Raw genomic sequence first — 25,408 nt, 5'->3', positions numbered from 1 at the left:
TTAAAAAAAAAAAAAACACCATGGGTTACTTATAGCTTAGATCTTAAAGATTTGGGGAGAAATTTTACTTTACTTTGCTCCTGTTTGCCAAAACATGACAAAACAAATGCAGATGTGTTTCATTTCCAAGAAATGAGACAAAACTACCACCAAAATCTGTTTGTGTTCTGGCCTGCAGTTTACAAAAGTCTAAGCATGTGTTTATTTCCCTATGCTTATTTTAACAGGAGAGTATCTTTACTAGGAGTATCTTTATTCACACCGTACTTCAGAATTTCCCTTAAATATGTCAAACTTCTTTAGATAGTGGCACATTCACTAAATCCTTTGAATTTCCCACATCCTTAGGCTACGTAAGTCAGACATTATTCTTCCATTTTACAATTGTGAAGTTGAGAAGAAAAGAGCCAGCTCTTCCTATGTGGCTCGGCTCCCCCAGTATGGCCAGTGGAGGTGAGCATGCCCCGTAATGCTGGGAGGAATGCAGGGCCCTGGTTCCATTAGGCACTCTGTTTCTTCTGTGTCCTGGGGAAGTGCGCTGCCATTGGCTGATCCTCCCAGCCTGGGGTTATAAAGCTGGGATTCTCAGAGGCTCTTGATGCCTCCAGTTCTGTCGTGTTTCCTGCCAATCCTTTGGGCTGAAGCCAAACCCAGAGATGGGTAAGCACCTCCTGCTGTCACTGGTCATCCTCTCCTTATTGCTGGGCTTCCTGCAAGGTGAGCTGGGGGAGCATACAGGAGGGCAGTGGGACTGAGGAGAATCTGGGTGAGTGGCAGTTTATATTTCCAGGCATCACCTCTCTCTTTGACTCTATAGCTGCCTGCCTTGTCAGTAGAATGTACAACAGGTGAGATTACCAGATGAGATATGATTGGATCTGGGATGTTTTCCTTTTGTAGGGATACATTTCAATGTCTTTTTGCTTGTAAATTTGTTTTTCATAATATCAACTAGTTAAACACTTTTGAAAGCTGAGGTATTTTGGTACTCTATTTGTTGAATACTTTAAGATTTGGAGTTATCCTGTAGAAACAGGATGGGCCCTCACCAAAATTTGGTTCAGATGTCAGGACTGATGATGCCAAGACTTGACATGCACCAAGAGGGTATGAAGAAGTTAATTACTTACCTACTGAATCTATCTGGGGAGAGCAGGGCTTACTTCCCAGCTGGTCTTAAACTAGCTTGAGGGAGCAGGGAAAGGAGACTGGCTTGGGATTCATATGGTTATTAGGGAGCAAGGCAGGGTGAGAGTTGCTGCATGCAGGCAGGTGATTGTATGGTTTGAGACTCCCGCCAGTTGTGAAAGGGGGAGCTTCTGGGGCCCAGATGTGGGGCAGAAGAGGTGAATCTTAGAGCTGTCAGCTATCAAACATCAAACAATTGGAGTCAGACACTTTATTACATGAACAAAGTGTAGGGTAACCTTTACAAAATGTTCAATACCCTTGTAGGACACTTAGATTGAATCACAAACGGTACCTCAAAGGCTAGACCCCATTTTCAAAATCTGATTGATGACAGGCAGCAGGGAGAAAGCTTGCTGAAGAGTATTTTTTATTCCACATCACCTTCATCAGAAAACATTTATAGTTATTCTACCTGTGTGTGTGTGTATACATACATACATTGATATATATAAAATATACAAATTCGTTTATACCATATATATATATATATATATTATACATACATAGAGACACACCACACTATCACACTTGTTTGGACAGAATTAGGATACAGTTAAGAATTATGTGTTCACTACAAGCAATTATAACTGTATTTTGATTCCATAGATTCTCAGTTGAGTAAGAACTTTGTTTCTGCTGCAATTTTATGCTCCACCAGCACTTTTCTTTACATTATTGCCACAAAAATGAATGATTTTATGTTCAATGTGGACTTTTTAAACGGAATTTATATAGCATTCACAAAAATTCAGAAGTTTCCCCTTCTACAGAAATCATTTCTGCAGCTTTTATTTGATTGCATGGATTGATTGAAAAATGGAATGATCATTGGCATTAACTGGCATCATTTGTTTGCAATGTTCTTCTTCCGCAAATGGAATCAGCTTACTAATAGTCTACTAATAGTGCTTCTTTTATTGTATATGCACAGGAAGACTTGGTATAAAAAATCTGAAAAATTAATTTAGAAGAACATTCATTTGATCTAAATGAAAATTTATCATTTTAGTTGGTGCTCCCCCAGAAGCTGACTCTGAGAGAAAGATATGAGTAAAAATCATTTGTCTGGAAGGTGGTCCCAGGAAATGCCAGTTTGGGGAGTGAGGAAGGAAGACAGGGAAGGGGAGGAAGCTGATAAAGGATGGGTCATGGAGCTAGACACCATGGTGGGCAAATGGAGCTTAATCCTGCGGGGAAATCCTGAGGACAGGGCAGAGCCGGCCTCAAGCTACCCCAACTCAAGGGTGAGAAGTTTGGAGTATTATCCACCAGTACCCCTACTGTTCTTGGGAGGGGGATGCTCTCAGGGACATTTGCTCCCTAGTATTCCAACTTACCCAGGAGTGAGGGATTGTTCTCCCGCCTTCCCTGTGGAGTTGCAGGTGTTTGCAGGAGCAGTCTTCAGCACCTGGAGGTGAAGGTGAGCTGTCCAGGGGAGAGGATACTCATTGCATCTGCTTCAGTCAGTGATACAAGATGCATCTGCTACAGCTGCACACGTCCTTGTTGTTCCTTGAACTGAACAAGCTGATTCCATCTTAGAACTTTTGCACTTGCCCCTAGATCTTCATGGAACCAGTTCCACAACTTCTCATGGTTGTTTAGATAGTCAACTCTTTTTTTAAAAAATCATTTAACTTTGAGTTTAAGTAAGCCCTAAGAAAACTTTTCTGAGCACCCTATCTAAAGTAACAGCCCCACTACCTCACTTACTATCTCTGTCGCATGTACTCAGTCCTCCATTCTTCATAAGTCACTGGGACCTAATATAGTCTTTCTCATGTGTTCATTGTCAGTAGTTCTCCCCATTTATTTGTTTAGTGTTTAAGTAAATAAGTGAAATGTATGTTTCATTCCTCCCTTTCATCATGTATTCCTAAGCCCTGGAATAGTGCCTAGAACATAACAAGTGCCCAATTCTTGCTGAATCCCTGCATGGGTGAGCTGGCTGCTCACCCCAAGGCTGAGGAAGAGAGAGGAGCTGCAGCTCCAGGGCAAACATTTTATAAGTGATGCCTCCAGCACCCTCCTTTCCTCTTCTCCTTTCCTCAACCTTCCACTGTCTGCTTCCTTCTGTTCCTTCTGGTCTTCTCTTTGTCTTCCCATCCTCTCTGCCCCTCCTCCTTTCTCTCCTCATCCCACTCCTATGAGCACCCCTTTTCAGCTGAGTCCTGTGGTTCTCCTAAGTAGCTCTACTTTTAGGATGAAAAGGAGAGTGGAGGATGCCAGCCCTGTTTGGAGGAGGATGAGGAGGGGCTTTGTGGTGCTGCAGGAATGATGGAATGGGCGTGGGCAGTCCTGATTCTTCACACAACTCTAACAATTCACTTGTTGCTCACCTGCAGATGCTAGTCACATGGAATAGATTTTGAATGGTGTCCCCTGGTGTTGTGCCATGGACAGCCCCAGGGTTGGAGTGATAATCAGTTGGCAAGTGGGGTCAGGCTGAGCTGAAGTGTAGCACATGACCTTCTCCTCCAGCAGGACAGTCCATCCCTGAGAGACAAGGGAGATCCTGTCTGTACTTGGCCACAGACCTTGCACCCAGAGGCGTGCATGTCTCCTCCCAGGTTTAAACAAAGCACTGAGAAATCACACCAGGCTTTCAGCACATTCAGCAGGCAGTGGGAACTGGTCATTGTCCAAGCTGGGTCTGGGCCAGAGAGTGTGCTTCCTCATCTGACCAGTCGGGAGACTGGGCCAGAAGAGCCTCATTATCCTGGTTTTTGCTTTCCAGCTCTACAATGCTTTCATTGTGATCGAGTCAATGCCAGTGGGGTTTGCGTGACTGGGGAAAGATTCTGCCAGGCTAAAGAATTCCAGCAGTGCTATGTGAGGAAGGTCTATGAAGGTAGGTGGGTCGTGGGACGTCTCCTGGGGTGACCTTTACCTGAGGGTTGGGGCTGGCTGTGGGTATTCAGGGTGGAGGGTGGTATGAACCACCCATGGAACCACCTGGGAGCCTGGGCCCCAATGACACTGCAGGGTGGCTATAGGACCAGGAAAGGTGGCCCCTTAGGAACCCTGGGAGTAGGAGCAACTTAGGCAGGGAGGTGGTTTTCTTTCTTTCCTTTTTTTTTTGTTTTGTTTGAGGAAGATTGGCCTTGAGCTAACATCTGTTGCCAATCTTCCTCCTTTTTTAGTTTTTTCTCCCCAAAGCCCCAGTAGATAGTTGTATGTCATGGTTGTACGTCATGGTTGTACATCCTTCTAGTTGCTCTATGTGGGATGCCACCTCAGCATGGCTTGATGAGTGGTGCATAGGTCTGTGCCCAGGATCTGAACCTGCGAACCCTGGGCCACCACAGCAGAGAGTGTGAACCTAACCACTACACCACCGGGCCAGCCCATGGTTTTCTCATTTTACCTAAACTAATGAAGCAGTATCAGCTGGTTCTGGTCCTGAGCTGCCACTGGCCCTTAACTAGGTTGTTGACCTGTAAAAGGAGAAGCAGTGATCTTCTGTTTAGTCCTGAGGGTGACTGGAATTGGGCTGCTCAAATTCCCCTGAGTGGATGTGAGTGTGGTGGAGTTTTCAGAAACTGAGGACGGAAGTCAGAGGAGAGGGGTAGGGGAGGGAGAGTAGGGCAATTTCTATTCCTCCCCTCTGCCCTCTCTTGTGTGGGGAGGTGAATTGAACCCTAATATAGAGAGCCCCCAGAGCTATCCTAGGAAAGCCCACGAGGGGGTCCTACCTCAAACATCTCAATCCTGGGATGCAGACAGTCATCCCTACCCAAGAGCATGAGTTCTTGATGGAATGTGCCATTTTCTCCCAATTCCTTGATTAATTTGTTGATGCTTTGTTCCACTGCTTCATTCAGCAATATTTATTGAGTGCTGTGAGCCGGGATATGCTAGACCCCACACCCATGAGTTTGCAACATGGGCTTCTGGGGTCTCACTTGCCTTCTTCTCTGCCTCTCTCCAGATAACATCATTTCCTATGGATACCAGGGTTGTAGCAGCCTATGTTCTCCTATGATGCTCTTTAATCGCAATGCTGCTGTGGATTGGAAATGCTGCAATAACTCATCTCTCTGCAACAAGTTCTAAAGGCAGGGCCCAGCTTTTGCCCTGATCTGGTGGATAAAGCTGATTCAGCATACTTTTCAACAATTATAATCTTCAAGACTACTGTGACCTGAACATGATTTCCCTCCAAGAAGTCTCAGACTAGTTCCCTTTTCAGGCCCCATTTCCTTTTCTTTCCATTATTGCAAGATGCTGCAACGACAGTCTTTAAAACCAAATTGGGGTGAATAATGGTGGTCATAGCTAGGTCCAAGGAAACCTTCTCCCTTTTCAGGCTCTAATTAAGAGTCACATTGGTTGCCGCTTTAAAAGGCAGGATTTGTGGGAGCTTCCTTTAGTGTCTGTGTGATGCTTTTAACGCTGAGTGCTCTGTAGGTAGTAGCTGAAGAGAGAGGGAGAACCCTCAAAAGCTGAAAAGGGTAGTAAGAGTGGGGAGGGCCCTAAATGATGTATTAGTTGAGCAGGCTAGCTGGTGTAACAAAAATCTCTGAAATATCAGTGGCTTCAAACAACAAAAAATGATTGCTAACTCATTTCACAGTTCAAAGAGGTGGTAGTGATTATTCTGGTACACAAGCTCCTTCCCAGTCTTTATGCTGCCATCTTTCACGCAGAGTTCAAGGTCTCTACAGAACGGGAAGACAGCATGGAGACTCTCACAGGGGCTTTTATTGCCAAGACTGGAAGTCCTGTACATAATTTCTGCCCATATTCCACTATCAATTGACTCCAACCTAATTGCAGGAAAGGTAATCTTGCAGTCTATAATCTTGTAATCTGCAGTGTAATCTGGTGTGGCCAGGAAAATATGGATGTTTTGCTGAGCACAGCATATGGTATCTGGTTCCGACTTTCCCCTCAACTGTTCAGATTTCTCAACTTGCATATTTGATCTCTCTTACAAAGGAAAGAATAACCCAGCATATGAGGAATACAAAGCACAATGTAAAAGGTTTGTGACTTGACCAGATTTCCCACTCAGATTCTTTCAGAATCTCCCCACATGGAGGCTGGAGCCCAGCGTGTCTCACACGTGCTCACCAGCCTGCTGTAGCCATCCGGGGCTCTGCATCTTCTCCAGTTTCCTTGTTGATTCCCTCAGTGCTTCTCCAGGGGTCTCGGCACTCTCTTTCCTGCAGTGACCTCCCTGAGAACCCCAGCGTGCCTGTCATTGGAGTCATGTCCTCAGTCTCCCAGAGCAGCCAGCCCTCGAGACGGGTACTGGTCTCCCTGACTCTATCACAGGCTGTCCTTAAGGGGACCAAGCAGACTGTTGTTTCATTCCATCTGCATTTCTTTTCTTTCCCACTCATCACTATGTGGGAAAGGCTTATTCAGATTCTGCCTCTAGCCTCTTTATACACAGGACTCGCTAGGGGAGGAAAAACCTTTTCCCTCCACCTCCTAGTTTCTCTGACTAGGGCCCTGCAAATTAGAGTGACGAAAGACAGATTCACAAGAGAAAAACAGAAGGGTATTAATGATTGCATCACCCATACATGTTGGAGTGCTCAGTGATGGGTAACTCAATGGAGTGATTAGAACTTGCTCTTATATAGCATCTCAACCAAGAACAATAATTTTGTGGAGAAGTGACAAGACAAAGAAAAAATGGTTTAGGCTTTTAAGGGCAGCAAATTATGCGAAGGTAAATATATGTGGAAATTAATGGAAGATAAGGGCTACTCAGTAGGGTTTGTTATGTAGAGTCCTCTGGGCAGAATAGAATCTAGAGTTGCCATTGGTGATTAAGCATCCTCCTGCCCTCCCTAGTAGAGAGGGGGAGGCCAGAGACTTTATCCTGTATCTGCTTCTTCTGGATTGCCTTCAGCTCAAAACAATCCTTATGTCAAAGTGACATATTTTGGGGTAGCATACTCTGAACCAATGCCTTTGACTGAAAACCATACATGGGGTTGGACAGAGTCAGAGAATTCACTGTTTCCTGTCTGGCTTCCTTCATCATTAAAATCTCAGGCACCTACCCCAAACTTCCTTTTCCCAGAGCTCCCCTCTGCCCATGCAAATTATTCCTAAGTTTTGATGCTGGGCGTGGAGCTGGAGTCGTTAGCTGTGCACCTGATGATTATGCTCAGCAGGGGACACCTGATATTTTTGTTGATTCAATGACCTGTGCATCCAAGTATAAATGCTACACACACTCTGATTTTAAACTCACTCAATCTGATGTGAACTGGCATTTCTATGAAAGCAGAGTTTTCATCCACTGGGAGTTTCATTTGCTTATGTAGCTTTCCCTCCTCAGAAAAGTCTGGTTATAAGTATGGTTATCACCTGGTAATGGTGTCAGGATGTCCAAGCTTGCCTTTATATTGAGGTCAGGCCCAGGCTCACAACATGCCATGGGCTGGGTGGGACAGTGGGTTTAGACATATCTCCTCAAAGGACAAACCGTGTGAATATTCCAAGACTTTCTCCTCTGGTCTCAGTTGACTGGATCAGTGGTGGACATTTGACCCAAGTGGGGCCAATAAAATTTTCTTTCCTCAGAATTTCTTATTGAACTTGAGACACCAATTCTTTACTTGTCATTAGAACTATAATATGAAACTCAGGTGCTGAGGGATGCCATCTTCATCCATGTGGTGGAGAACCAGAGAGAGTTCATCTGCAAAGACAGAAGACTGAAGCAAACATGAGAGAGCAGAGGCGTCTGTGTGTGAGAGAGCCTGAAGTTCTGCCCTCTTTGTCGTTCTTGATTTCTGCATCCCTTCTCCCACCCCCAGCTAAGGCCAGGAGAAATTCCTGACCAAGGTGGCCATGATTGATGCGAGTCAAAATATTCATCCACTTGCTTTTTTTTGTTTGTTTGTTTAAGCTACTTTGACCAGGGCTTGTGTTTGGCTTTGTGAAAAAGTGAGCTACTAACAGTGGCTGAAAATTCCCTATAATAAATAGAAAACAAAGCAGTTCATGGAGAAACAATCTCTACTTCCCTGGTGGTGACAGTGAATACACAGGAAAATTGCACCTGTTCAAACTCTTTGGAAAATGCTGGGAGGAAGAGTGAGTGGGTGTCTGTAACCTTGGGCCTAGCTTTGTAGGATGTCCTCCCTTCCTTAGAGCATTTGCTCCACTTAGGATTTATTTCCCCAAAAGAAAGCTGTGTGGAAAGGCAGGAACATTTTCATCCTGTAGAAGAGACAGTCCTGGAGGAGTGAGGAGGAGAGGCAATGGATCCAGGGCTTAAATCTGTTAGGTGAATTGCTTGGTATTAGAGCCATGCCCCCCTCTCCACTCCCCACAAATGGGCAGTCAGCGGGAGAACAGCGCCCAGAGAGCTAGAGGTGCCCTCTATGCAGGCTGTCTCTCAGCACATTTGACTGAAAAGAATGAAAACTCATTCAAGTTAACTTAGGTAAAGGAGATTTCCTGTCAGAGTACAGGAGAATTTCCTAGCACCAAGTGCAGAAACTTAGCTAAGCCTCATGGGAACAGAGAGTGTGCAGGGAGCCATGTTTGGCTTTGAAGTATTTTGGGCAGGAGGGTAAATGCAGGTCCTGTCACACTGCCTTGAGGTAGAAGATCAGATTCCACTTCATGAAAAACCTCTTCTCTTACTCAAATTATCTTTTTTCCAAATCTTTCAGATATTTCCTCCTTCCTCCTCTTGTGTCTGCAGGGCAACTGCGCATCCTACCCGTTCTCAGCCAGGCACGATTCAAGTTAATGCTGCGCACTCACCTGAGAAGAATCAAAGGGCATGTTCTGAACTTCATCAGGCCACGGTAGTGTGAGGTGTTTTTGATTGTTCCCTGAAACCTTCTTTTTCCTAGGAAGGGTTTTTGAGCATTATGGCCATGAAAATGAGTATGCTCATCTAAATTGCAATCTAGACATGGCTGAGACCCTTCAAAGGAGAAGAATGGAAGAAGAGGAGGAGGAAGGAGAGGATTAATGAGCAAAACGGTCTATCTGCCCAGCCCAGCTTCTGGAGCAGGACAGACCATAGGAATTGGCTGCAGAAAGAAGTCAATTTCTGGATTTTTTAGAGTTTTGGAAAACTGGGAACTTAGAATTTTTCAGAGAGAAGTAACTACCTAGCAGATGGAAGAATTCCTGAAGAAGATGGTTAGAGAGGAATCAGGAGGGGCTCCTAAGAACTACTTTCCCCTACTCACATCTGCAGTGAGTTCATTCTATAAATCCAACAACAAGAGAAGGTATTCGTTAGTCAGGTTCCCTGAGCAAGGCTGTGAAGAGGAAGGAGTCATCCCCCATGTACAATCAGGAGGGGAAGGGGGAGAGATCAAATGCCTTTTCTGCATCTATTGAGATAACCATATGATTTTTATCTTTCATCTATTAATATGATTTATTGATTTGCATATGTTGAACCATCCTTGCATCGCAGGGATAAATCCCACTTGATCATGATGTACAATCCTTTTAATGCGTTGTTGAATTTGGTTTGCTAATATTTTGTTGAGAATTTTTGCATCTGTATTCATCAAGGATATTGGTCATAGTTTTCTTTTCTTGTAGAATCCTTATTTGTCTTGATAACAGGGTAAAGCTGGTCTTGTAAAATGAGTTTGGAAGTATTCCCTCTTCTTCAATTTTTTGGAAAAGTTTGAGAAGGTTTTGCGTTAATTCTTCTTTAAATGTTTGGTAGGATTCACCAGTGAAGCCATTTGGTCCTTGACTTTTCTATGTTGGGGGAGTTTTGATTACTGATTCAATCTCTTTACTTGTTATTAGTCTATTCAGATTTTCTATTTCCTCCTGATTCAGTATTGGTAGGTTGTATGTTTCTAGGAATTTATCCATTTCTTCTAGATTATACAATTTTTTGACATATGGTTGTTCGTAGCAAACTCTTATGATTCTTTGTATTTCTGTAGTATATGATGTACATCTCTTCTTCCTTTTATGATTTTATTTTTTGACTCTTCTCTTTTTTTTCTTAGTTAGTCTAGCTAAAGGTTTGTCAGTTTTGTTTATCTTTTTGAAAAATTGGCTCTTAGTTTCATTAATTTTTTTCTATTGTTTCTCCTTATTATTTATTTTCACTCTGATCTTTATTATTTCCTTCCTTCTGCTAATGTTGGGCTTAGTTTGTTCTTCTTTTTCTAGTTCCTTGAAGTGTAAAGTTATATTGTTTATTTGAGATATTTTTATTTCCTTAATATATGCTTTTATTGCTTTATAAATTTCTCTCTTAAAACTTCTTTTGCAACCCCAGAGCTTTTGATATGTTGTGTTTCCATTTTCATTTATTTGAAGTGTGTTTTTTTTTTTTTGCTTTTGGTTTCTTCTTTGACCCATTAGTTGTTCAGGAGTGTGTTGTTTAATTTTCACATATTTGTAGATTTACCAGCTTTCCTCTTGTTGATTTCTAGTTTCAAATCATTGTGGTTGAAAAAGATACTTGGTATGATTTTAGTCTTTTGTAATTTTATAATGCTTGTTTTGCATCCTATCATATGGTCTATCCTGGAGAATGTTCTATGTGCACTTGAGAAAAATGTGTATTCTGCTTCTGTTAGATGGAATGTCCTCTAAATATCTGTTAGGTTCATTTGGTCTAATGTATGGTTCAAGTTCATTGTTTCCTTGTTGATTTTCTGTCTGGATGGTCTATCTATCGCTAAAAGTGGGGTATTGAAGTCCCTCACTGTTATTGTAGTCTATTTCTCCCTTCAGATCTGTTACTACGTGCTTACTGTATTTAGGTACTCCAATGCTGAGTGCATATATATGTACAATTGTTATATCTTCTTGATGAATTGACCCCTTTATCATTATATCAGACCTTATTTGTCTTTTATTACTGTTTTTGGCTTAATGTATATTTTGTCTGATATAAGTATAGGTACCCTTCTGTCTTTTGGTTTCCACTTGTATGGAATATCTTTTTCCATCCCTTCATTTTGAACCTATACGTGTCCTTAAAGGTGAAGTTGGTCTCCTGTAGGCAGCATATACTTGGGTCTTGTTTTTTTTTTTTTAATCCATCCAGCCACTCTGTGCCTTTTGATTGGTGAATTCAATTTGTTTATATTTAGAGTTATTATTGACATATGTGAACTTATTAATGCCATCTTGCTAATTGTTTTCTGGTTATTTTGTATTTCCATTGTTTCTTTTCCCCTCTGTTGCTGCCTACCTTCATAAATTGGTGATTTTCCATGGTGGTATGCTCTGTTTGCCCTATCTTTGCCTTTAGTATATGTGCTCTAGGTTTTGGTCATTACCATGAGGTTTATAATAAAACAACTCATAGATAAAACAGTCCATTTTAAGCTGATAGCAACTTAGCTTGAATACAAAAGTTCTACCTTTTCACTCCCCCTTTTATATTTTCGATGTCGTAATTTACCTCTTTTTATATTGTGTATTTGTTAACACATTATAGTAGCTATAATTATTTTTAATACTCTTTTACATTGACCTTTATACTTTAGTCAAGTAGTTAACACAGCATCCTATTACAGATTTAGAGTTTTCTAGGTCTGACTGTACATTAACCTTTATCAGTGTGTTGCATACTTTTGTATGTTTTTATGTCGCTGATTAACATCTTTTCATTTCAACCTGAAGAACTCCTTTCAGCATTTCTTCCAAGGCAGGTCTAGTAGTGATGAACTCCTCAGCTGTTGTTTGTCTAGGAAAGTCTTTACTTCTCCTTCATATCTGAAGGATAACTTTGCCAGATAGAGTATTCTTGGCTGGCAATTTTTTTCTTTGAACACTTTGAATATGTCATTCCACTCTCTCCTGACCTGTAAGGTTTCTGCTGAGAAATCCACTTATAGGCTAATGGGGGTTCCTTTGTAGATTACAATCATTTTTCCCTAGCTATTTTTAGAATTCTTTCTTTATCCTTGATTTTTTATAGTTTCGTTACAATGTGTCTTGGAGAAAGTCTTTTTGCATTGAGATAATAAGGTAGTTATTAGAATGTTAGAATATTAGGTATTATTAGAATAACTAATAATCTATTAGTTTCATGTATTTGGATATCCAATTCTCTCCCCAGGTTTGAGAAGTTCTCAGCTATTATTTCTTTAAATAATTTTTCAGCTCCTTTTCCCTTCTCTTCTTCTTCTGGAAAACCAATTATTCTAATATTTGTCTTTTTATGGAGTCCCATAGATCAAATTGGCTTTATTTGCTCTTTTTCATTCTTTATCCTTTGTTTGCCTCTAACTGGGTTATTTCAAAATTCCTATCCTCTAAACCATTTATTCTGTCTTCCATTTGCTCTACTTTACTGCAGATACTGTCTATTGTATTTTTCATTTCATGCATTGAATTCTTCAGCTCCAGAATTTCTGTCTGATTCTTTTTTATGATTTCTATCTCTTTGTTAAAAATCTCATTTTGATCATGTATTTTTTGACATTTTATTGAATTGTCTTTCTGACTTTTCTTGTAACTTGTTGAATTTCTTCAAAGCAACAATTTTGAATTCTTTATCAGCAAGATCACAAAATTCTATGCCTTTGAGCTTGGTTATTGGGGAATTATTATTTTCTTTTTTTGATGGCATGTTTTCTTTATTTTTCACGCTCCTTGTAGTTTTGCATTGCTGCTTTCATATTTGAAGTAGCAGATGCCTCCTTAAATCTTTGCTAGCTACCTTCAGATGGTGTATTCTGTTCAATGTTGTTATCATCTGGAATTTTCTCTGTCTTTGTATCAATACACCTGCTCCACCTTTTTTTCTTTCTCTTGTGGCAGAATTCTTAAGCTTTTTTGTCTTCTCTGGTTCTCACAACTCACCACGTTGGCTACTGAAAACATTTTGGTTTCCAGAAGGTGACACTGTAGCGCAAGTTTGTGGTTTCTTCCTTGCCCATAGACTGTGGCCTGTTTTCTAAGCATGCTCCCTGTCTACTGGAGCTCTTTCTTGTGCCACACACAGAAGTGGGCACAAGGAGCTGGCAGCAGAGTGAAGGGAGTTTTAGGTTTAGCACCTGGTGTATTAGGGGTGCCTGGTACTAACAGAGGCTCATTGAGTGGACTTTCTACTGAGTGCAATCCCTTTATTGTCTTTTGAAATTCCTATCTGTCTTTTTCCTAATATGCTCCCTCCCTCCTCATCATAAAGGTCCTACCTTAGTATTCTGGGTGCTGCTGAAGAGAAACAGGTTTCTCCAGCTGCGTCTTGCACAACTGAAATAGGCAGGCACTCACTCACTACTCTCCTTTTGCCCCATGGGAGAGATCACCACTGTTGGATAGATCAGCCCCACACAGTTTCCTTGCAGGGTGGGGAGGAGGCGATGCTGGAAAAATTTCTTACTCCCGCCTCTGTTATGACCAAAATCATATTTTTATTTTAATTTTTTTGATCTAATGCTCCAGTACCTATTTGGAAAGTTATTTATTATGTGTGACGTTCAGTTATTTCATCTGTGAACTCCATGTGATTGTGGTGAGTTTTCATTCACTCCACAAATATTGAATATTTACTACATCCCAGTTACTATTTTAGGTTCCAGGGATTCAGCAGTGGAAAAAAATGAACTGTCAAGAAACTCAAACAAAACAAACAAACAAAAATCAAGCACCAAACAAAACAAAAACCTTGCCTTCATGGAGGTTATTTCATAACAGGAAGAGGCAGACAATAAACAAATTAATAATAAAATTCACTTTGGAGAAAAATAAGCCAGAGAGGAAGGATAAGGAATGCCTGGGAAGGGAATGGGAGTTGCAATTTTTAAATTAAATATCCCTAAGTAGGTGGCATTTGAGTAAAGACTTGAAGGAGAGGGAGGCTCAAGTCACAAGGAGCTCTGGGGGAAGGGCAATTACCCACAACGCATGTGAAGTGCTTAGCACATTGCCTGACGCAGAGAAGTACTCAATAAATGGGAGCATAAAAGAGTGGTGAATGGAGTGAAGTAAGATAAAATTGCTTCAGAAGATGATAAGAGTACATCTCAACTATTAAATAGACACTTGGCTTTAGAGTTGTGGACAACGTGGGATTAGGGGATAGACAGAGATCACACTGTTTTAACAAGTGAGATAGTTGTCTAGGTATCTGAGAATACAAATTAGAGCTAGTCACCAAAATGAATTAATTTTAGTAGTATTCCAGCACATTTTTATCTGAGGGAGTTGCAAACAAGGGATCTAGTAACTAAGAGATATGAGCTGTTTTCATAGCTGGGTTGGTAGGAAGAGCAGAAAGAGGAACACAAAATAAAGGATGCTGACTCATTCTTACCGTGGAAAAGCAGGCCTAACTCTTTGGTGATGTAATGACATTTTTATGCCCTGGTGCCATTCATAGGGTTTGTGAAGGGCCCAGAGTCATCTGACCTCAGCTCTCTTTGGGGATACCAAAGGATCAAGGGAGGTGGGAAGTAACCAAATAATCAATTCAATTTCTGGCTCTTAACTGTCCACCCACCCTTCAAAAATTAAAAATAAGAAAAGACATAGAAGAGTCTATTATAGCTATTGGTATGCATGTTTACTCTCTCCTTTACCTTTAAGAGAAGAATGGAGATCTCCAAACCTGGTTCCAAATTCATCCCTTGGCTTTGTCAGAATGTTAGTTCCCTGATTACTGATGTCATCTCCTAGAGGTCAGAGTCTTATTCAGTTTTTCACTTCAGATTAGCCCTTTCAAAGGAAAGGAATAGTTTTGATGAGGAGTGAATGGTAGCTTTTTATTTGATACATATTTACAAAGGGTAAGATCCTTTCCAAAAGGATAATCTGTAAGAAGTATCCACACTGTGTCTGAGGATGAATGAAGTCCTCACAATTTCTCTCTATACCTTTCTGAATATTTACTGCCAGATATCGTGTGAGTGCTGGACATCCTCGGAGCAGTAATATACATTACTTGCCTTCAGTTAGGAAGTCTGCCACAAACAATTTTGTCATCAAGTGGTATGCTTAGGGAGAAAGGTAAGCATGCGGTGCTATGGGAGCACAGATCAAGGGCACCTAAGCTGGTCTAGGGGTTCTAGGTTTGTAAGAGATGACAGTTGAGTGAAATGATGAGGATTATTTAAAGACAGCTGAAGGCAAGAGTGGAGGGTGAGACATCCTAGAAAGAAGATACTTTAAAACCAAAGAACTGGATCTGGGCAAGGTGTATGTGGGCAATCACAAGCTGTTCAGAATTACTACAGGGTAAAGTAAAAAGCAAGAAAGAATGGAGAGGAGACTGGAGGGGAAGTAGGGGCAAGGCCATGGGGTATTTTGTATGCCAAGTTATTAGGACTGTTTTAGTAGATATGGAAAGGAGGTAGTAATTTAAAAAATGTTTAGCAGGTAAAGTCTTGGTGATAGTTTGGATAGGGGATGACAAACCAAGCTCCTAGATTCCTGGCTTGGTGGTAATTGAGGCATTTGGTCTGGAAATTTAGGAGGGGGAAAGAAGTTCGCATGGGAAGGCAATGAGTTCTCTTTTGGACGTGATGACTATGGTGGTCCAGAAGAGAATCCAGGTGACCAGAGCAACAGAAGTTGGATAGAGAGGTCTAAAAATCCAGAAAGACACCAGGACCATGGATAAAAGACTCGAGACCATTAGCCTGTACAGTAGATAGTTAAATGCATCTCAAGAGAATTTGATGACTGTTATTATGAGAGTTAATGAGTTTTTTTTTCAATGAACTGTGTGAGAAAAGCTGTGTTCGAAAAGCATTGAGGAAGAAACACTAGGAAACATCACTGTTAGTGGGATGGGTGAAAGAGACTAAGACAAAGAGTGAGAGATAATGGTTAGAAAGGTAGGTGGAGTACCAGGAAGGAGTAGTGTTATAGATTCCAAGAGAGGTAAGAATTCCAAGAAGCAGAAAAGGGTCAACAGAAGCCTTGAAATGGATGTGAGCGATCCTATGAGATAAGGAGAGACAAGAATCAATTGAATCTGGTGATTGAAGGTCATGGGTGATCATGGTTGGCACTGGATTCTTGTGGATTAAGGAATAGAGAAGTTGGAGTAAGTCCAGCTCTTTCAAAAGTTTGTGAAAGGAATGAGCGAGTGGAGTAGTAGTTACAGGGGGATGTAGCATTGGGGAACATCTTGTTATAGGTTGAGAGAGGTTTCAGCTTATTTATAAACAAAGACTCTTTAGAGTAAAATATAACTAGAGGACTGTCTCCATCTTTTCATTTCTTTCATTGTATCTTTTTTTCTTTTGTTTGGTTTCATTTTCTATGGCTTTTTAATTAAATTATTGTTTCCTGTTCATTTTTTCACTGTTTCTCTCTTCTTTCTTTTCTTTTTCTCTGTATCCTCCCATCTTTCTTTTTCCCTTGGTTGGTCATGTTATACAAATGAAGAATATTAGTAATATTCATTTTTCTTATTGAATATGTTTTACCTTCCATGTTTACAGTATGAAAACCATAAAACATTTCATATTTCTTTAATTCTAAAAACCATAAAAAGCTGTAAATCAAGATTTTTGTACATGATTTTTTAAAAAGACAATATTTTTAGGGCAGTTTTAGGTTCACAACAAAATTGAGTGGAAGATACAGAGATTTCTTATATAACTCCTGCCCCACACATGTGTGGCCTCCCCCGTTATCAACAGCCTCCATCAAATTACCCAAAGTCCATAGTTTACATTAGGATTCACTCTTGGTGTTGTACATTCTATGGGTTTGGACAAATGTATAATGACATATATGCATCATTGCAATATAACATAGATATTAGGGCAGTATTTTCACTGCCCTAAAAAACCTCTGTGCTCTGCTTATTCATCCCTCTCCCCTCACTCCTGACCCTTGCAATCTCTGATCTTTTTACTGTCTCCATAGTTTCTCTTTTTCTAGAATGTCATATAGTTCGAATCATACAGTATGTAGCCTTTTCAGATTGGCTTCTTTCACCTAGTAATATGCATTTAAGTTTCCTCCATGTCTTTTTATGGCGAGATAGCTCGTTTCTTTGTCACACTGAATATGTATGTGATTTTTAAGTTGCTTAAAATATTGGTATTTGTTAGAAAAAAATTGATAACTACTGCTATTTTTGTTCCTCAGAATGTTAAGCTTGAGTGCTCATTTTAAAGAATTTTTCTTTAAAATAAGATCTAGAAATGTGAGAAAGTGTGAGGAAGAGGATTGGGTGGTGGTGGTGGGTATGCTAGCTTAGATTGAGTCCTTCCTATTAAAAGTTACCCTGAGAATCTAACCACCAGAAGCACAAAGAGCAACCATAAGCAGACTCACCTTTCCAAGTACAAATCAACCTGAATCAAATTGGAGATAGCTCTACACAGGATAGTCAAGAGAGGGACCAGGTATGATGGAGGCAGGGCCAACAAGTGGCCTTTGTTTTGTTTTAAAAATGATTTTCTTGTCCCAAAGAGAACAAAAAAACACCCATAATCACATCATCCAAAGATAACCATTGTTAACGTTTTGATATAAAAGCCTTGAAACCTTTTTTCAAATGTGATATGTATGTGTGTGTTTTATACACAAATGTATTCTATAAAAAGAGGGATATCCAGCAGCATGTGATTTTGATGGTGACTTATTCTTAGGTGGCCAGGGACCTGAGCACATATAGGACTTCAGGCCTCGCTTTATTCTGAAACTCTGCGGAACTGAGGCAACAGAACTATCCTTGCTTCCTAAACTACAGCAATCCCTCCGTTAATGGGCTGAATTGTGTTCCCTCAAAATTCATATGGTGAAGCCCAAACCCTCAACGTGACTATAATTGGAAATTGGGCCTTTAGGGAGGTAATTAAGATTAAATGAGGTCGTGATGGTGGGGCTTTAATCCAATAGGACTGGTGTCCTTATAAGAGGAAGAGACACCAGATCTCTCTCTCTCTCTCTTTCTCTCTGCACACAAGAGAAGGCAGCCACTTGCAAACCAGGAAGAGGGATATCACTAGAAACCAATCCTGCTGGCACCTTCATCTTGAACTTCCAGCCTCCACAACTATGAGAAAACAGATTTCTGTTTTTAACACACCCAGTCTGTGGTATTTTGTTATGGTGACTCTAGCAGACCAATATACCCTCCAAACCTCCCTCCAGACAACTTCTCCTAGTGGAGCTGGCTTGAGATGGTGAGGAACCTACACTCCTACTTCCAGCATATAGCACCCACCCCAGCATGCAGAGCAGAGTTGCTCCCACCACCAGCAGCTTGTCCATTGCCCTCAGGACCTGAATTTTTCCAAGTAGATGACCTACAGGCTCCACAGCCCAGCTTCCCAGAACCCTGGCCTGATACTGACTTTGGAGGGAGCAGGGACCAATATGCCACAGGGAAGATTTTCTTTCATTGCCCTCGGAGGAGTTAGATTTAATTTTCTCACCTCTTCCAGAAATGAAAAGGAAGGACAAGATTGAAGAGGGAAGGTAGTTCACTCCTGTGAGGCTTTCAGCAAGGGGAATTCACAGAGCAAAGCTGATGTCTCCCCAGAATCATCAGACAATGTCTTAGTTGGCTTGGGCTGCCATAACAAAATAGGAATTTATTTCTCACAGTGCCACAGGCTGGGAAGTCCAAGATCAAGATGCCAGACAAATTGGTTCCCTGGTGGGGGCTTTCTTCCTGGCTTGCAGACAACACACATGGCAGAGAGACAGAGAGAGAGAGAGAAAGCTCTCTGGTGTCCTCTTACGAGGGCACTACTCCCATCTTGAGGGCCCACTCTCATCACTTCATCTAAACCTAATTACTTCCTAAAGGCCCATCTCCAAACACTATCACATTGAGGGCTAGGCTTCAGCGTATGAATTTGGGGGAGGGACACAATTCAGTCCATAGCAGATCGTGGTCCCAGGGGAGGGAAATCTGAGGAAAGGTCTGTGAAAAGCTGGTGGAGAGTACATCTCTTGTTTAAGATGGGGCAGGAGAGGCGTCCCACGTCAACTGGTAGACTGAATCAAAGAATTAAAGCTTGATTCTTCAGGCTTCTTCTTGTTTGTGCCTCCCCTAGGGAACATTTCTGACCCATCTACTCCTAGTCATCCATCTCCACGCTCTCCCCAACTACATGTATATCCAACTATACCTCGTACACAACATGGACAATCATGGCTGCAGCAGAGCAAGGATGAAGAACAGATAAACCCTTCCCATGTTGCCAGGCTGAGGACTTCATGGTTGGGGTGTGTGGCTCTGTGGGGAGGGAGATGGGAAAGAGAAGTTTGGGAGCTCTGATGAGGAGTTTCAGCAGGTGAGTCTGACCTCACCCTACATGAGCTCCTTCATCAGAGCACATCTGCTTGGATGATCTGAACATGCTGTGACTGGTGCTGTAAGAGTATGCCATTCCCACTGGTATAATTTGGGAATTGATGAAGAACCCCTGGCCTGGGTCCTCTGTTCATCCCTCTCTTAGCAGTCTCCACCTCTACCTTGTCTTTGGCCCTGGGCTGAGATAATGGCTGCTCCAAGTGGGACATCTGTGAGAGGAAAGTGTGAGAAGGGTCCTGGGACTAGGCTGCCATTAGGCTGAGGCAAAGCAGTGTTTCGCTTTCTGTGAGAGAAGGGGAAAAATAAGTGTCGCTCTGTGGGGGTGTGCTTGCTTATGCTGAGGATCTGTAGGGCTGTCCAAGAGAATAAAAGAAAGGACACAGGAAGAGAAGTTGGGAGAGAGTCATCATGTTCAGTCCTCATCTACTTCCCAGTGCCAGTTTTAACTGAGACTTGTCATGACAGGGACACAGAGTTAACAATGATAAGACAAATAAGAATACAGTTAATATATATCGAGTACTTAAAAGTCATCATTTTATTTAATCCTGGCAAAACCCTAGCAAATGGGTTTTATTATTGTCCTCATTTGCCACATGGGGCAACTGATGCTTTCAGAGAGGTTAAGTACCTTGGCTAGGGTCCCCGACCAATAAGTGCTGGAGTCAGTATTCGGGCTCAGACCTGACTAATTACAGAGCTCACGCCCTTTGCCACCCTACTCCACTCTAGTCCCAGCCTGAACTCACCACTGGAGCTCTGATAGGGACTGGAGTGGGCCTGTGACCTTGGAGAGGCTGAAAATCCCCAATCAGGGAACCTGGAGGAGAAGAGTCTCCTGCAGCAGGAGCAAGGTTGGGCTGGATGACCTCTAAGGCCCCTGCCTGTTCTCAGAAGCTAGAGTCCATGACAACTTTCTCTATACACTGCCCCATGAAGGCTCTCTGTAGTCTAGCTCATGGACGTCTCAAGCCTTTTTTCTTGAGTAGTCTGGAAAGCTCATGGCTTGGCATTCAAGGCGCAACATCATCCAATCCTTCTGGACCATCTAAATGTATCTTCCATCATGGACTGAGGCAGAGACATGGGGTGCTGGTGCTCAGGGTGCTCTGAAGTATGGGCAAGGGTGGAGGAAGCAAGACCTCTTAGGAGTCTGGGGGGTTGTTCCTGAGTGGAGGTGGTGACGACCTATCTGGGGAGGGTGGCTGTGGGTTCAGATAAGAAAGAATGAGTATGAGCTGAGGGGAATCACAAGGAAAACATACATAAGACATTGCGACAGATGAGTGTAGGCAAGGAAAGAAAGGGAGGATGATCTACACTTTTATGCCCAGAATAAAATGGAATAGAAAAATAATGAATAAAAAATAAAAATCTTGGCTTGTATTTTTTTGAAGACGGAGGTGGGAGAATATGTCAGGCTCTTTTCTAAGTACGTTACATCAAACACTCCCAATGATTTCACTGCACTCTCTTGGCAAATGATATTCTTGATGCCTAAGAGAGCGGAAATCCCTTTTAAGAGAAGGGAATGAAAAGAAAGTAGAAATTCGGAAGGTGACGTTTTCATTGGGGGAGATTGTGATGAATCAATATTTGGGAATGACTTTGAAAAAAGAGAGGAGAAGTCCTGTAAACATGTGAGCTTCTCTTTAAGGGACATGGACCTGATATATTCTCTTTGTACCTCTCCCCAGAAGGCTGGTGTGATGTCATGGCAGACAAGAGAAGAGTGGGTTTCAAGAAGGAGACAGTGATCAACCAGGACAAATGTCACTGGGGGGTCCAGATGTGTGGAGAGAGAGGTCTCCATTGGCTTTGGTAAATGGAGTCACTGTTGAGCTAGGTAGAACAGTGTCAGTGGAGTGGACAGTGGCAACTTAATTGGGGTAGGCAGAGCATAAGAGAGAAAGAGGTTGGTGAAGGCTGATAGAGAGTATGTAGAATCTTTCAACAGGTTTTTCTATGAAAGTGAAAAGGGAAATGGGGTAGCTGTAACTGAGTAAGGATTAATGTAGGTTTCCAACACCTCCACTATCACCATTACCTCCACTTCTATCACCAACATACCATTGCATCTTACTGCTGTTGGCAGGGAGCTGGCTGAAGAACTCTGCAAAGAGATGGGGAAAAGGCATAAGTGAGTAAATGGATGATGTGCGGTTACAGGCGGAGAGTCCGACCCAGGGCATTTCAGCACGAGCTCTGATTAGAATAAAGGACCCCAGTCCTTGGGCTCCTGGGCACTGAGGTGGATCCCTCACTGAACAGGGTGTCCAGCAGGTCTGACCAAGCAGCCTGACTACCTCATGTCTGATGACAACCTCAGGGGAACTGGTAGAGACAGCAGGGGCACTCTTTGTCTGGTGGGCCAAAGGTCCTGGTTCAGTGCACTGGATTCCTGGGCTTGGGGCGTGAGGAAACACCCACGGGCCTTTGTCTAAAAGGAAGCTTCTGTCTAAGGCCAGTGAGTAATTTTGGCTGAAACCCTTAGGCTCCTCCCATCCCACACTATTGCTGCCTCTCCAAGGCTTGGTCCCCTGTTCCAGCCATGCTCTCCCTTCCCCTTCCCTTCCTGCTGTCCTCAGAAAGATGAACAAGTTCCCACTGCTGCTTCTGGTGCTGGGAGCCTTCAGTTGTTTTTTTTTTCTTTTTTTTTTTTCTCACCAGTGGTGAGAACCTAGGCTGGGCTGGGGTAAAGGGCAAAGGATTGGGGGTAGAGAGAGGCTGAGGATTGGGTCCTGTGATGATGTGATCAGCAGGAAAGGGAATCACAGGGGCTGTGGACTGCCTGGGTCCTGGACATGATGTCTGGCTGCTGGCCTTCCCCACCTTGGCATGGGTTTAGGATTGGCTCACAGATTCATTGTGGGGGAGTCACTGGCTAGAGGCACGATGGAGTTGGAAGCCCTTTATGCCTTGGGATTGGTGGGGCTTCAGTAAGAGACAGAGACAGTGGTTGTTCCATTTGTTCCATCACTTCCATATAACAGCCATATAACAGGACTTAGGGGCAACATTGTGTTTTTGGAAGGGGCCACCAAAAGCCTTGTCTTGAAGCTGCGTTTCAACAGCAAACATACTGATTACACTTGGATTGCAAGTTTCTTACTCCTGCAGGGAGATGGGTAAGTCTTAATGATCAAGGGGTCAAAAGCCTGTCTCCTAGCTCCAAGGTAAACTTTGGTGCTCTGGGCAGTGCCTGGATGTCTTTATGCTTCTTCATTTACCCAGGGAAATCTAGGTTTGCAGGCAGTCTGAAATCATCTACTGTTTGTGGGTTGAAGGTTTCTTTCCATATCCCTCTCACTTGTCTTCTCTTTGCTTTCACCTCTCCTGCTGTAATTATCCTACTGAAACCCCAGGCATCTGAATCTTGTCACTAACCTTCATTGATTCTACCTGGGGTTATTCATATTTAATGGGGACAGGGAGCACCCCGTCTGGAGGCCCCAGAAACGTTCAAATCCCAATGGAAGAAATGTCATCTCTGCTACTAAGGGAGTGATGTTTCAAGACTGCTGCTGTACAGGCAGAGTCTTCTGCAACAAAAATCCTGGGAAGTTAATGAAAGTAAACATTTAGGCTGCTTGATTGTAAATTCATTTTAGAGGTATTGTGTTAGTATTCTTTTTCGGCCCTTACCTTGGGGAATGCAAGGGCCTGAGGCATTATCCAGCACCATTTCTTCCAGCAGGTTCTCCTGATAAGCCTGCAATTTCCTCCCATCCCATCTAAGAATTTCCTTTCACTTTAGGGCAGTTTTTCTCTCCTTGGCGGCTGGCTCCTCCTTCAGTGCCTACAAACACACTCAGTTCTCCCCTGTTCTATCTCTCCACTTCTTTTCAATTATCCAAAGAGTAACCCACACTCCCTGATCTGCATTTTCTCATTTCTCTGTCTTGTTATACCTCCTCGCAGAACTGGCTGCATGTTTTCTAATCACACAAATCTAAAGAGAAGACAATTTCTCAGAAAGACAATGAATTCTTTATTGGCCATGTGGAAAATGAGGGACTAGGGGGATAGATACAGAGGTGTGAAGATTTGGGACAATTTCACAGCTGGAGATGGGAGATTTGGGGTCATAAATAACTACGTGCAGACCAAGGATGTAAATGCTGCTAAAATCATGATAGTTAGGTCATTGCCCACTGAACCAAGTGATGAGTGGTAGGAAGAGCATGGAACTAGAAGGAACACTACAGTTAAAGGGTTGGATGAAGGAAACACCCTTAGAATGAGGGGGGCTGGTCAGAGAGGTAGAAGGATAACCAAAAGGAATAGTGTCCAGAATTCAAGGAGTCAGAAGTTCTAAGAGGCAGTGATGAGTCAATATTGTCCAAGGGCATAAAGGGGTCTAATCATGCAATCATGAACTTGGTGATTATTGATGACCTTGGTCAGAGCAGTTTCAGGTGACAATTGGTGGCAGCAGCCAGATTAAAGTGGACTAAAGAGTTAACAGATAGAGAGAAAGTGGAGATAGTTAGTATGGCCAGCTCTTTAAAAAAACTTCGAGAAGAGAATGAGGTAATGGAATGGTGGCTAGAGGGAAGGCAGAATCAAAGAACAGCTTTCTTTTAGAGGAGAAAGATTTTAGCATGTTTTTAGGCAAAAAGATAAATTTCCGTCATCTCTTCTTCTTTCCTTGTATTAGTGCAGAAAGTATATTTCCTGAGTTTAGGAATCTCTATTTTTATCAATTTTTTCATCTCTTTTTTTGTATCTTTAATTTTCCTTCAGATTCTCTCTCTGTATCTTTATTGTCCTTCATTCCTCTCCTATTTCTTCCTCCTTTTCATTCTTTTCTTTCTCTCATCTTCCTTTCCCTTCTTTCTCCCCATCTTCTTTATTTAAAACTAGGCTTGATGTGAAAATCAAGGATGTTTTTATTGTTTCTTTTATTATTGAATTCATTTTTTAATCTTTCCCTATTTTAATTAGTGTGTGCTTATAATTATTTTAAAACATTTTATTCCTTATAAATAAGCTTCAACAAATACATATTTAACGCTCAGATTGTTAAGGTTATGTTTTTCATGAGCTTTTTAAAACAATGAGAATGAGAAAGGAGAAAAATAGAAGAGAAGTGAGTCTGGCGAGGCTAGGATCTGGCGATTTCTCTACACCAACACAAGAACACCACCGCAAGCAGCAACAACCACCAAACCCAAATTCTCCAGCCTATGTGGATCACTTTGCACCCTAACCAGAGATTCAGGAATGGGATAAAGATGATGAAGGCCAGACCAATGAATGGAATTGGTATTGTTTTAAAATGACTTTTGTGATTCCTCAATTCCCCTGTTTAGCAAATTAAAACTTTGTCACTATAGACAATTAAAAAAATATATAAGATTATGTATAATAAAATTAAAATAAACAACATTTAACGTAACATAATCATGGGGGTTATAACAGGCGGCAAAAATCATAGGGCTGTGATAGAGTCTGCCGATCACAGACAGTGAGAGATGTCCTAGCCCACATTAGCACTCACTGACCAGAACAGAACCAGACTCCGCACCAGCAACCTGTCCATCACACTCAGGAAGTGAGATCTTCCCAGCAGGAAGTCGGCTCTTTGGCCCAACTTCCCTGTGCTTCTGGCCTTATCCTGCCCAAGTAGATGAAGGGACTAAGCACTGGCAGAGCATTTCAACTATTGATGTCCTATGGTAAAATGAGAACACTCTGACACTGACTCCCTGCTGTGATGAGTGTGGCACTGTGGGACAGGGCTGTGTGGCAAGTCCCTTTATCAAGCTGGCCCTTAGGAGTGTTCCCAGTGTATGTCCTTCCTTTCTGTTTGTGGGATGGTTAAGGAGTCCAACGAATGATGCCAAAAGAGATGGTGAAGGGAGCAGATGCTCTGGAGTACCCTTGTTGTTTGGCCCTGATACATCAGGAAGAAATTTTATACTGATGTCATCTGAGAAACTGACACAAAGACTCAAAGTCTTGGTTTCCCCAGTGTTTCCTGCCCTAGATCCATATCCCTCC

General features: G+C 42.1%; 1 protein-coding gene across 1 annotated transcript; it reads left to right on the top strand.

Moving 5' to 3' along the window:
- The first annotated feature begins 656 nt into the window (after window positions 1-656).
- On the top strand, window positions 657-5,757 carry LOC131408284 (protein PIP-1-like). Its single transcript, XM_058544876.1, has 3 exons — window positions 657-717; window positions 3,929-4,042; window positions 5,123-5,757. The coding sequence occupies exons 1-3, from the start codon at window positions 657-659 to the stop codon at window positions 5,245-5,247; spliced, it is 300 nt and encodes a 99-aa protein (XP_058400859.1). The 3' UTR covers window positions 5,248-5,757.
- The last annotated feature ends 19,651 nt before the right edge of the window (window positions 5,758-25,408 follow it).

The sequence above is a fragment of the Diceros bicornis genome, chromosome 7 (genome assembly GCF_020826845.1).
Source record: "Diceros bicornis minor isolate mBicDic1 chromosome 7, mDicBic1.mat.cur, whole genome shotgun sequence".
Lineage (NCBI taxonomy): Eukaryota > Metazoa > Chordata > Mammalia > Perissodactyla > Rhinocerotidae > Diceros > Diceros bicornis.
The sequence above is the reverse complement of the archived record's forward strand: the minus strand, read 5'-3'. Positions and strand labels throughout refer to the sequence as shown.

Excerpts from the sequence above, each read along its gene's own strand:
- LOC131408284 (XM_058544876.1), top strand. The coding sequence starts at position 657 with ATGGGTAAGCACCTCCTGCTGTCACTGGTCATCCTCTCCTTATTGCTG. Across the intron at positions 718-3,928 it reads ATTGCTGGGCTTCCTGCAAG|CTCTACAATGCTTTCATTGT; the intron begins GTGAGCTGGGGG and ends TTTGCTTTCCAG. Across the intron at positions 4,043-5,122 it reads TGTGAGGAAGGTCTATGAAG|ATAACATCATTTCCTATGGA; the intron begins GTAGGTGGGTCG and ends GCCTCTCTCCAG.